The 12,449-nt window shown below is 38.2% G+C and overlaps 1 protein-coding gene across 3 annotated transcripts in view; it reads left to right on the top strand.

The window, feature by feature from the left end:
- SERINC5 (serine incorporator 5) overlaps positions 1 to 12,338 on the top strand; it is a 62,174-nt gene extending 49,836 nt beyond the window's left edge. For all 3 annotated transcript variants that reach the window (XM_043547654.1, XM_037902947.2, XM_037902948.2), the window contains 3 exons: positions 2,676 to 2,715; positions 3,535 to 3,682; positions 4,018 to 12,338. In XM_043547654.1, coding sequence (XP_043403589.1) covers positions 2,676 to 2,715; positions 3,535 to 3,682; positions 4,018 to 4,165 — 336 coding nt within the window. In that variant the 3' untranslated portion in view covers positions 4,166 to 12,338. The remainder of the gene's footprint in view (positions 1 to 2,675; positions 2,716 to 3,534; positions 3,683 to 4,017) is intronic.
- The last annotated feature ends 111 nt before the right edge of the window (positions 12,339 to 12,449 follow it).

A 12,449-nucleotide genomic window follows, 5' to 3' on the forward strand; every position in this document is an offset into this window, starting at 1 on the left:
ATTTGTTCGCTTCACAAATGTCTAACAGATGTTGTCAGCTCCCAGTATGGAAGACTGAATTCCCACTTCCGTTCTAGTCCCCTCGTTTTAGTTGCTGTAGCTTCCATCTGAGGTAGAAATATCCGTGTTTGGTCTTACCCCAAAGGTGAATTCTGTGGGAAAACTTGAGCAAAATAACTCAACCCACTTAACTCTGAGCATTAAAAAAAATAAAATCAGCTTTTCCAATATGTTCACTCAGAATTTGTGCGCTCTGCTGTCTAAGTGGGTCAAGCGACATACTTCAAATTTAGCTTTTTTTGTATATCAAGACTTAGAGCCGATCCTATGTATTGTAAAAGCTTCTTTCTGGGTGTCATGAAACTTTCTACAGAATCTAAGCTTTCATACTGTCATCTTTAAAAAGTGGTGTTTCTAGCCTTTCTGGGTTGCAAAGATAAGTATATAAAAATACTACAGTAATTAACTGTGAGTATATAACATACATGCAGGTAGTACTCACATAAATCTTTGAAAAATAGTAACTATTGCTTATGGCTGAATAGCAAATAGATATTATTAGCAGTCCATTTTGCAAAATCACTGTACTTCAAGCATGTGTGCCTGGTACTCTAGGCACCTGGACACACAACCTTAATGATGACCCTCTGTACTGGATCCCAGTGCACGTTTTTTGCCTCCTTACCAATCAGTTGTGCATACTTTGACCCACAATAGCACTTGGGTTGCTTCAGACCCCAGTCTTGTCTTGCTAGTGTGAGAGTTGAAGCAGTTCAAGCTTTATTGTATGTTAGAATGCAAATTGCTGAATGGGAAGTGAAAGGCACTGGCTGGCACAGCCAGTCTTAGCCTGGTAACCCTGGTCCATTTGTTTGAGAAGGTTGAACTGCTTCACTAGAGCACTCAACAGTAGAGTTATTTCTAAAGCATTGGGAGCATGGCTACACTGGAAACTTCAAAGCGCTGTAACGGGAGCACTCCCGCAGCTGCGCTTTGAAGTGCGAGTGTGGTCGCGTGCAAGTGCTGGGGGAGAGTTCTCCCAGCACTCCTGGTAATCCACCTCCACGAGGGGATTAGCTCCCAGCGCTTGGAGCCTGTCTACACTTGTGCTTTAAAGCGCTCAGACTTGCTCCGCTCAGGGGGGTGATATTTCACATCCCTGAGCCAACAAGTTAGAGCGCTATAAAATGTAAGTGCAGACAAGCCCTTGGTTTTAGAGAGTTATATGGGGACTGTTGCATGTGAATATAAAGCAATGACGGTCAATGGCTAATTAATTCCATTCTGATTGTCTTCCCTGAGGCAAAGGGCCTTTGTCTTTTGACAAGAAATGTAAACATAATTCTGCAGCTGCATCTATTTATACAGAGTCTTTCTGTACCTAAACTAGAGATAATTAATTGCTCTGAATGCCTATTTGTATGCATGCCAACAGTACTAATTACATCACTTAATGTGCAAGGCCTGAATTTCTGACACATGTATCCAAAGAAAAAACACTTTCTTTGGAGGAGCCTGGCATTAACTTCAGGATCTTGATATAGCCAAATAATAATGGAAGCGAAAGGCAATAGTTCTTGTCCAAATTTAACTTAAAAAAGTAAAGAACCCTGTTAAACCAAACTATAGGAAGAGCATTTATTCTCCTGTTTCAATAAACTCAGCCAATCTCTTAAGCAGGAACTTTGCTAGTCTTTTTATCATCTTTTGCATCCAGAGAGTATTTAATCATACAAAGCGAGTGTGAAAATCCTTATCTATTAAACTGAAGTATAAAGATCACAAATCTTAAAGTACAACATAATTTCTTGGTATGTATACTTTATTAGACTCCAAAACCGAACACCACCTCCCCCAAAATGAAACCAAAACATATCCGAGAACAACAGATGTTGGAGATGTAATATAGAAAATGCAGAGTTAATATGTATTTTGTGGAATTGTGCACAAGAAGAGAAATACTGGGAAAACACACAGTCAAAGTGCAATGTTCTATATTAGCAGGCAGTGGAAATAGGAAAAGATGCGGCAGTACCCAAATGCATTTCAGGAGTGTCATTGTGCCACCAGTGAAGAACTAGCTTCTAGACTGAGAAATGAGACTTGTCCACCAAAAAAAACAAAACAAAAACCCCTTGCTTACATAAAATGGTATGAAGATAAAGTAACTTTCAGTTTACTACTGCTGGCTCCAACCTTGCAAATGTCCATTTAAGTTTGATGCTTATATTGGTATAATCAGTCTTGCTGAATGTAGTCAGAATCTCTAATATTCCTTACAGTCTCATTTCTATAAAGAAATGTTACTTTTAAAAACACCTGTGACTTAGGTCTGAAGAAGGAACTACTGTACACAGCCATTTTGCAGCATTACTCCACTGTAGCTACATTACCCTCTTGTCATTTGAATATTGGTCTTAGATTATGTAAAATAGATACATGCAGTATATTTCTCCATAACACCAAGACAGAGTAGCTGCCTAACTTCCAAAAGGTCTATTGCTGTAAATTGCTTGTCTGTTCCTGATTGAGGCTTTAGTTGTGTTGTCTGTTGCAAATATACAAAGCAATGTTTTTATAAATTAGTATTTGTAATTTAGGCACAACAGGCTGACTTAATCTGCTGATCTGTTGTTGCATGAAACCTCTTTGTTAACTTTATGTCTGCCTTGTAGGTAGCTCGTTGCTGCTTTTGCTGTGCACCAGATGGAGATGGTAACTATGCATTCCTTATACATTTTGCTTAGCATTGCTTGTGCCTTTTAGCCCAAACCACAAGAGTATAACTAAGGCAAGGCCCAGTATATACAGAGGTGCATGTATCCTAAATTCTGTGGAAATTGAAACTTCTTCAGCAGCATGAAATGCATTGGAAAAAATTATTCCAAAAACTAAGACCACTCTGGAATGCTTTAGCTTTAAATATTTATTTTAAAATCTATACAATTTTGTCATTTAAAAAAATTTAAATACTTTAACCACACAAGGATGGAATGGAAATCTGTCCTCTTGCATTATATGAAATAAAAAAAGGTGTGAAAGGGGAGTAGCTGCTCTTAACATACTTTCAAAAGGGGGTGTCCTGCTGTTGCTGCCAGATTTGTGTGCTCCGCATTCTGTGCTCTTCTCCTCTATTGAGCCTTTGCTCTCTGCCTGGGTGTAGGAACAACAACAAATGGAGTACCAATTGTTGCCCCCTCTGTCAGAAGACCCAGTGGTGTTGGGACTCTCACTTTGGTATCAGCAAACTCCATGGACTGAGACCCAGTACAAAGTGAGGAAGCTCAGGATCCTGTGATCAAGTTAAAACGCCTGAATTCATGACAACACTTAAACATGTGCTTAAATTCCATTCACTTCAATGCAACTTAAGCATGTGCTGAAGTCAAGAGTATGCTTAAGTTTTCTGCTGGATAAGGATATTGAACTGAACTGGGCCTAAAATTGTTCATTTTAATTAGATCTATAGGATGTGAACTCTACCACTGTTTCCATTCTTGTGTGAAACAACTTCTTGTTCCCTGTTTCATACAGCTGACGCCGAAGAGCATGTTGAAGAAAGGGGCGGTCAGACTGTAATATATGATGAAAAGAGAGGCACAGTATACAGCTATGCCTACTTCCACTTTGTTTTCTTCTTGGCTTCTCTCTACGTGATGATGACAGTAACTCACTGGTTCCAGTAAGTAAACTTCAAGGTCGAAAAATCTTAACATTCATGTAATGTTACTGGACGGCTCTCAATGTAGGAGTACGGTTGAAATACCCAAAACTGGAGCAGTTACATCTTGCTTCCTGGTTGAGAGAGGGAGAGAATATGCAGGTCTGTCCTGGCTGTTACCTGAACAGGGTCCCAGTCTACAAAGAGCTGTTCACCTGCTCCCAGGTTCAAAATTAGGTTACTGGTGGTCAGTAACTGTCTCAAAATGAGCAGAGGGAAACAAATCTAAAATAGGAACGGTGAGTGTAACCGCTTACTGCATTTCTTGTCACCTTTTCCCTTCATCTTTTTAACAGTTATGAAAGTGCTGAGATTGAAAAATTCTTCAGTGGAACCTGGTCCATCTTCTGGATTAAGATGGCGTCATGTTGGGTGTGTGTCCTACTCTACCTATGGACTCTCATAGCACCTCTCTGCTGTCCAACCCGACAATTCTCAGTGTGAGACTTCACAAGTGCGATCGTTACAAATACTTCAGTCACTTTGTGCTGGAGAAATAAGTCTATCAATCAGGTGTCTTAACATGCTGGTTAGTTACCTCTTGTCAGATGAAACATAGATCTGAAGACTTCCTCTTTTTTAACCATTTTTTTTAACTGAACAAAAATGTAACTCCAAGGAACAAATCTACTGAAAGACAGTGTTGCAACACTGATGCAGAAGGGTGGGGAAAATATGGGTGATGATACATAAACTGGAATAAATAAAACTGTTGTAGAATAACTGACCATCTGACTTTATTGGCAAGAAGAGCAAAGCCAAACATAGTGCAAAGTGTATCTTTCCCTCCTGTGGAATGTCAGATACCTTGTAACAAAAGGAAATGTATTTGTTTTTATACTTTTCATTACTGATGCCATTTACAGCAGTGGTGATTCAAATTCAAGCTATCCTTTTATACTTCATACAAGTCTTGATACCTGTCTCCAGATAACTTTCTCCACAAATGCACCTAAAGTACTACTTTAGTAGTAGAAAACGAGTAAATGTTTGACTGGGGTGGGAGTTGGGCAATGTAGCTTCTCAAAGGTTTCTAAATATATTAAATTACTCAATATATATATTAAGTTATTACAAATATGGAATGATAGAGAAACATACCAATGGCAATAGAAATATTTATTATGTAAACTGAAAGGCACCTTTTAAGTACAATTGATCATATGGAGCGCTAGGAGACATATATCTGAAATATTCAGAGATACTAAATATTGTCAAAGGAAATGCTGTTTTTGTCTCTTTTTTTAACTTCAAATTTCTACAGAAGCTAAATTGTAGTATAATTCAAAACAGACCCAATTATCAGCGAAATGTGAATGCTGCATGTGTAGTATAAACTATCGTAATGGAATTCTGAGGGATTTGTTTTGCAAGCAGTAACTGAGTGCAAACTGCCCAGTCTGTACAGGGATATTATGCATGGTACATTCTTTATTAAAGAAAAATCACAATGTGTGCCACACAATCAAAGGAGATTCTAAGCAAATATAGGGAAACATTGCTCAACATCTTTAACCTTAAAAATGAGAGTGCTGAGCATTATTTTTGTCTAAATATTTACCCACATTTAGAGGTTTCCCTCAGACTTTAACCTCAAATTTTCACTACTGATTTCCTAATACTTTAACGTTGGGTTATGGCCAGGAAAGGAACTATGTAAAACGGCATCACCTTACTCAATATGTCTGCATCTTGGGTATTTAGAGTTGTGCACTTTTTTGGGAAAAATATTTTTCTACTTCTTTACTCCAGCTCCCTATAATGGCACAGCAGTGCTATGAGAGTGTGAGCAAAATTCTATTCTAGTGACACATCATTAACAGTTTGGCCAGTTAAATTCCATGTGGAGAATCTTCCCAGCAAGTTAAACGATTTTTTTTAATATGAATGGAATAAACGTGGTCAGGAGATTACTGAGCCAATAAACATGGACCCTTCATTGCCGTTATTAGTTAGTTTTTTCCTGGTTAGAACTACTCTTTATATCAGTTATTCAGTAGGTAAATAAAAAGAAAACTAATATGAATCCTTCTGAATTCCAATAGTTTTGAAACTAACCTATTCATACTAGTTTGTCAAATTAAAATAGAAAGAAAGAAAACTATCCACTTTGATATGACTATGCTGTCCGTGGAACTACAAAAAGTTAGTGAGCTTTACATCTGTGCTGGCCAGAAGCTGGGAATGGGTGAGAGGGAATGGATCACTTGGTGATTACCTGTCTGTTCATTCTCTCTGAAACACCTGGCACTGGCCACTGCTGGAAGATCTGATACTGGGCCACATGGATCTTTGGTCTGACCCAGTATAGCCGTTCTTCTGTTCATCTTTTATTATTTTTTTTTTTTAAACTTGGACCCTTTCTTTAGGAATCAAATACTTGTAGCTTAATGTGTTAAAAGGAAAAAAACCCACATGATTCTGATGTAAATAGATGGTCTATGAACACATTATCATGCCTTGATTGTTCTATATTGCCATAATTATGGGAGTTCTATTACTGCCATATTACTTGGCACTTACTATGATAGATTTGTTCGGTTAATGCTATCTCTCTAGTACTTTTAACATGCATATCACTGGCATCTGTACACTGAGGGGTAAGATGGAGAATTCTGGTTCCTGGCTTTAGCAGGAGTTAGATGCAGTTTTTTATAGCCAGGGTATAGGTACCCTCTTTCGTCAGCTTATTGTTTGACTTTCCTTTTCTCCCAGGTCTTTTCCCTAAACAACCCTTACAAAAACAAAACATACCATCCAGTGCTAGCTTCCAGTATTGCATTTTAACAACTCAGAAAAACCGTTTGCTTAATGCTAAGAACGATCATTGAAATAAAGAGCAGAAATAAACCTTTCCCCATTGCTACTGGGGGAAGGGAACGGGCGCTCCTAAAGACCTCTCAGGTTAAAGGTTTCTGGGCTTTCTCCTTGGAACCAGAAGGGCGGGAAGTGACTGTCTCATTCTGGGGTCTGAGCTGATCTGATATGGCTCTGTAAGGGTTGAATTACTCCCAAACCCTGCACATCCTCCTCCCTCAAGTAAACGCTGCAGAGTTCGTGAAGTCCTATAAACTTATGTTACTAACCCCAATGTTCCCAGGGGCTTAGATATCCATCAGAATCCCCTCCATGCTGAAAACTGATGTGTGGGTTTCTTTGGTATGGCCGTGAATCTTTCCCCATTTTCTCTCTCGCCCACACCCCAACACCACTTCAGTTTAAATAAGTTTTGTTATGTTACAAAGGTGAATAAATAGTTTTCTGGGTTTTGATTGATTATGCTTCCATTATGAAGGCTCTGATCCTGCACGGAGACCTCGCAACTGTTTAGAGTTCCATTGAAATCTGAAATAAAGCAAGAGAGTAAGGACCATCAGATGACAACTAGGGGTCATCTTGCCCAAATTGTAATCTTTACAGTGAGAAGAACAGGAAAAGCTGCAACTTTGGGCAAATTGTATAGAACATTCAGATACACTGTAATTATAAAAAAAAGAGAGAGAGAATTATTTTTTCAAATGAGAAGAAATTATCGCTAGTGTTTAGCCAGTCGAGAGCTGATAAACTGAAATTCCAAATTTTCTTCTGATTTGTATAATTATAGGTTTTTCAAACTGTTTTGATTTGGTTTTAGGACTCTGAACTGCAATCAAGGTACAGTCCAGAAAATCTGAAATTCCCTAATGTTCAAATATCTGTAAGTGTAGTATTGAGATGTCATATACATCCATGGTATGAAAAACAAGTGTATTAAAATACTAATGTTTTTGTGACTATATTATGGCTTAACTCCTTCAGGTATCTTTTAAAACATGTATTGGCCAAGGCATCCACTAATAGCGAGACTATGTATAGGCAATATCTGTATACAAAAAAAAAATCCTTATGTATATACTGCATACTCATTGTAGTTCAGTTTATGCAGGGCAATAGCTATTTTGCACAGAGGAAATGATGGCCGCATAAGGAAAGAAGAGGCAACAGTCATTCCACACAGGCCCACCACACAGGCCCGTCTCACAAAGTACATGTGCATAGGGTTTGCAGAATTTGAGTAGGATGCAAAGGGAGCAGTGGAGGATGACTCTACACTGCATTATCCCACTCCAGACTGACGTTGTGTGAGCCATGCTACCAGAGGGAGAAGGCCCAGAGAGTAACTTGCAGGGGCTGTTCCTTTATACAGATGTCCAAGATCCGTTTGGATCACCGGACATCTGTGCAGATGGAAAGGTGTGCCTGTTTCCCCTGTCTGGAGAAGATGACATCACCTTGGGTCTCCTTGAGTGTAGGCCCATGGAGTTTCCTCAATCAATGTATTCCCGCCTGCAGGCCAGGGGAATATATTAAGGGGCTTAGTGTAGTTTTTAAAAAATTCTACTGTGATCTTCCTGTTGACAGCTATTTGTATGGTTCCTAAAGTCACGTGTTAGGGTCTGTCACAATTCAGGATATCCAGCTCATTGATCGTTATCTGCTCAGGTGAACATGCATTTTTAAAAGTGCCTATTAGACATACCTCTGCCATAAATAATAATTCAGTTGAGACTCAAACTGGAAGAACTGAACTGAGCCTGTGATTCAATGGTGCTGCCTCATACACCACCTCTGACCTTAAGATGTGCTAATACTTACTGTGCATATGAAAGACTCCTGGTTTTTTGAATCGATACTTGACAAAATTCTGTGGTAGGACTCTGATGCAGGCTACTGCTCTGTAGTAATCAGGAATAGGAGATGCTATGGAAAGACTTTTTAGAGGATGGAATGAGAAGCTTTTAGTGTCTAATGCTTCAGTGTTCTGTAAAATGCTTGCCACGAGTCATGTATTAGGACAGTAGCTAAATAAGTAAGAGGAGAACTTTATCTCCCCATGCATTTATTGTGTAAGTTAGATAGCCGCACCTGCTGGTAGACACCCAGTACTCTCTTTTGCCCTGCCATGTGCCTTGTATATATCTTTGTTCTTTTGACTTATTGTGGAACTGAGGCTTAAATGGGTTGTGTTAGTCTGCCTTTTAAAATTTGCAAGAATCTTGAAAGCTACCCACTTTCACAAAGAGCTGTTCCACCTCTGAGAATGGGGAACCTATTATTGTTAATAGGCAAAACCCATTCTTCCTTTGTTCCTCCTTCCAGAAGTCCATTCCAGTTTAATTTGTATTTAAATTAAAATGCTTGCTCAAGTTTTATTTCAAGACGGCTTCTTGTATTGGAGGAAACATGGTTTTGCTTTGCATTAAGTTTTGTGTTTTGTTGAGGTTTTCCTCTACTTCAAAAACTACATTGGTTCTGAATAATTTTTTCTTCTTTCCTGTTGCACTTCTGCTTGAGCCTGGAGCAAACTCCCATTCCTTTATTTGTGTCAGCAATGACCATGAAAGCAATTGTGAGAGCCCAAATTCACTCCAATTAGAAGTCAAGGTGACTTTGGAGAGAGCAAGCCTCCGAACCGAAATAGCTGGGTTAGCAAACAAGGCCAAAAACACTTGTAAGGACCAAGTGAAAGGCAAATGGACTTGTCTGTGCTCCATTTTCCCACAGTGTGATAGTTCCTCAAAGTATTCAGGTTCCATGAGCAGGCGGATGCTGGGACATGTAAATGTAAATTGTGCTTACATTTGAAAGGATCACAACATTTTATATGCTAAGCTTTGAACTTTTTAAATCACTTCAGACTTCAATAATTTCAATTGAAATTTGGATTGGCTTTTTAAAAATATTAAGTCAATTACTTACCCATTTAATTTTGTTAAAGCTTTACTGTGGTAGTCTGGATTTTCATGTATACCCATCAGGGAACTAAAACAGTGGAGAGTGATTAAGATGAATCACTCTAGTTGCAAACACCTCCGGAGAGGTACCAACCCCTGGGGATATTTGCATGCACTGGTTCAAACTGGGTTCCCGGAGACCAACAGGCACAGGGATTTTGGCATAAAAAGTCTTGAGTTTAAATTGACACAGGGCCTTTCTGATCCAGCAAACAGGACCTTCTGTCCAAAGATGGCCCAACCCTTGCAGAAAGATTGGAGAAATCTTGGCTTAATAGGACCCCCATAAGACTACTGGTGACCTCTGGAAAATTTTTAGCATGCGTATAGGAGTGTTTATTATTTTTTGTATGTTTTCTCTGTAATGCTTTTACCCTAAGAATAAATGTGCTTTGCTTTGTGAAGGATGGTTGGTAACTGGTGCACACTGTTGTAGCACACTGTTGTAGAAAGGTTAACTGGTCAGACCTGCTGGGGAAATCCCAGTGAAGTGCAGAGGGAAGAACTGCAAACCTAACCTCCCAGTCTGGATGGAAAGAGACACTGTTGTCCAGGGAAGGTGACAGCTGGAAGTCTGAAACTTTAAGCTGGTGCCCTTGAGGAAGACTGGGGGTGGGGAAGAGCATTTAACCCTGAAACTGTGATGGATCGCTCCGATCAGGAAAGCATTAGCACCATCATGCAAAAGTTTAGTCTCTGGAAATAAAGTACTGCCAATCGGGATGTAATTACCCTGCTTGTAACTTGGCTAGGACACCAGGGCTATCAGCACATGTTTCAAAAACTGACCTGGAAACTTTTATCAGATCAGTAACAAAACAATCCACTGACTTTCCTAATTATTTCTAACACTCTAAGCTATTCGGTTTTTCTCCAAAACAGGATTGTAAAACGTTATTGGGCGCCCTCATATGCATCTTTCATGTGGTAAACTAGAAAACTTATCTGCAACTGAGGCTTGATAGTACTTACAATGTCCTCACTTTAATCTTAATTTTGGTCTCCAGAAATATTTGTGTCTTCCTCCATTTGTAGGTCCTTGTTTTGTTAGCCTTCTCTCTCCTTGGTATCTTAAGGAAATATAAGCAACTGAAAACTGGCCAGATTCCTACTCCTAGTTGCTAAAATTGGGAAATGTTTTCAATGATAGTAAACAGCAGAGTTTCGTAATTTGTACCTGATGATCTTTTTTCTTTGGGACTTGAAAGGGAAATGGGGATCAGTTCCAGTATTCAAAACAGCAGACCCACCTACTTTTTGCCTCCATGCTAAAGTTATATTTTTCCGATCTCTGTAAAGCAAAATCTAGCCCTTCCACTCCAGAACCTCCTGAAGGAGGAAAATGCATCATGAATGCAATGGAATTTTATTCTCTTAATATTCTGGTTTTTAAAGGATTGTGTAAACATTGTCTACACTGGTGCTTCACTTGCCTCTATAAAAGGGAATCGCAGGGACCAAACGTTTTAAAGGCCTTGACATTTTTATATTTGACTCCCTACCCTCCAATCCCCTGTTACATGTATTATTGTACTTCCCACATCTGAAAGGGAAATGCCCAGAAATGAGGGATATCTATATCACAGATATGTCAGTTGGCTTGGATTAGTGAGGCCTGTCATGATGATTCAATCTTTAATAATGGGAGGAGGCTTTCTAGCTTTTGAAGTAGACCTTAAACCCACTAACCTCACTAATAGTTATGGTTTTTAATGTGACTTAAAGCTGTTCCACATCTGTCAATGTTTTATAAATCATAGTTTGAAATTATTGTGTATTTCAAACACATGACTTGGGGAAATAAGTCAGTTTTTCCTGCTCTGACTACTGTAGATCAGAAGCCATTTGCACAAATCTCTTAACAACTGCTATTTTCAGTCTTGAAGTCTTTTCAGCATTTTAACAAGGCTTTAGAGGTTCTGATAAATCAAAGCTGGGGGGGTGCAGTACTGTAGTTGTATGTTTGCCAAAGAATTCTCAATCCGAAGCCTAGACACATTTTGGAAAGCCATAAGGAAATCACGTAACGTTACTCATACCTTAATTTTATTTTTCTCCTACTGAAATATATCCAGATGTTTAGATGTGATTGGGCGGTATTTGTGAGCCTGATGTAAAGAGAATTAATTTGTTAGAGATACTTTCAGCTTGAGCCTAGTACCAAAATTTAGAATATAAAAATCCAGAAAATTATTGACAAGAAATGTAATAACGTCCATTGTACTGCTTTATTTACCCCAAATTGAAGTTTAATTTTTCATGCCCTTTCCAAAAATGGGGGATGCAAAATATCCGAAACTTAACATTTTAAAATGTTTTTTTTAAAATGTGAGTCTTTTTTAAAGTTCTTTTTAATTTAAAAAAAAAATTTCAAATAAGCTTTTTTTATCTCTTGGTGTACTTTTTTTAAAAATTGTATTCCAATAACATGGATGTTTGCTAGTTTAAGCTTATTTAACTGTTTGTGAATGTTATGATCTGTAGCAACTTTGACTGTTTTTGAAGTTTGAGAGCTGTTAAGGATTTCAGAACTTAATTTCTTAATTGCAAAATCAACTATAAACAGTTTTTTGTCTTTTTAAAGCATGTTAATGGGTTTTCAAGAAACATTTCTTTTATATATGGATAGTGTAAGCTGTTATAGTTTTAATGTTTAATAGACCAATGAAGTTCTGCCTGTTTGAAATTACAATGAATTGTTTTACATGTACAAAGTTTTAGAAATCTAACTGCGTAATTTAATAAAGTTTGTATTAAATTTATTTAGTTCTTTGGCAGATACGTCTTTAGGGCATAACTGGTTGAGGGAAAATTTCATTTTTATTAAACGTTTTTCTGTGTTTTCAGAAATTCTCAGACAAATTCCCAGTCTGTCCTGCAGTAATGTATGGACTTCATATCTATTGCCAATTGTATGAGCTGGTCTGTTTATCTGTTGGACATGTGACATTCAC

Source organism: Chelonia mydas, chromosome 5 (genome assembly GCF_015237465.2).
Source record: "Chelonia mydas isolate rCheMyd1 chromosome 5, rCheMyd1.pri.v2, whole genome shotgun sequence".
NCBI classification, from domain to species: domain Eukaryota; kingdom Metazoa; phylum Chordata; order Testudines; family Cheloniidae; genus Chelonia; species Chelonia mydas.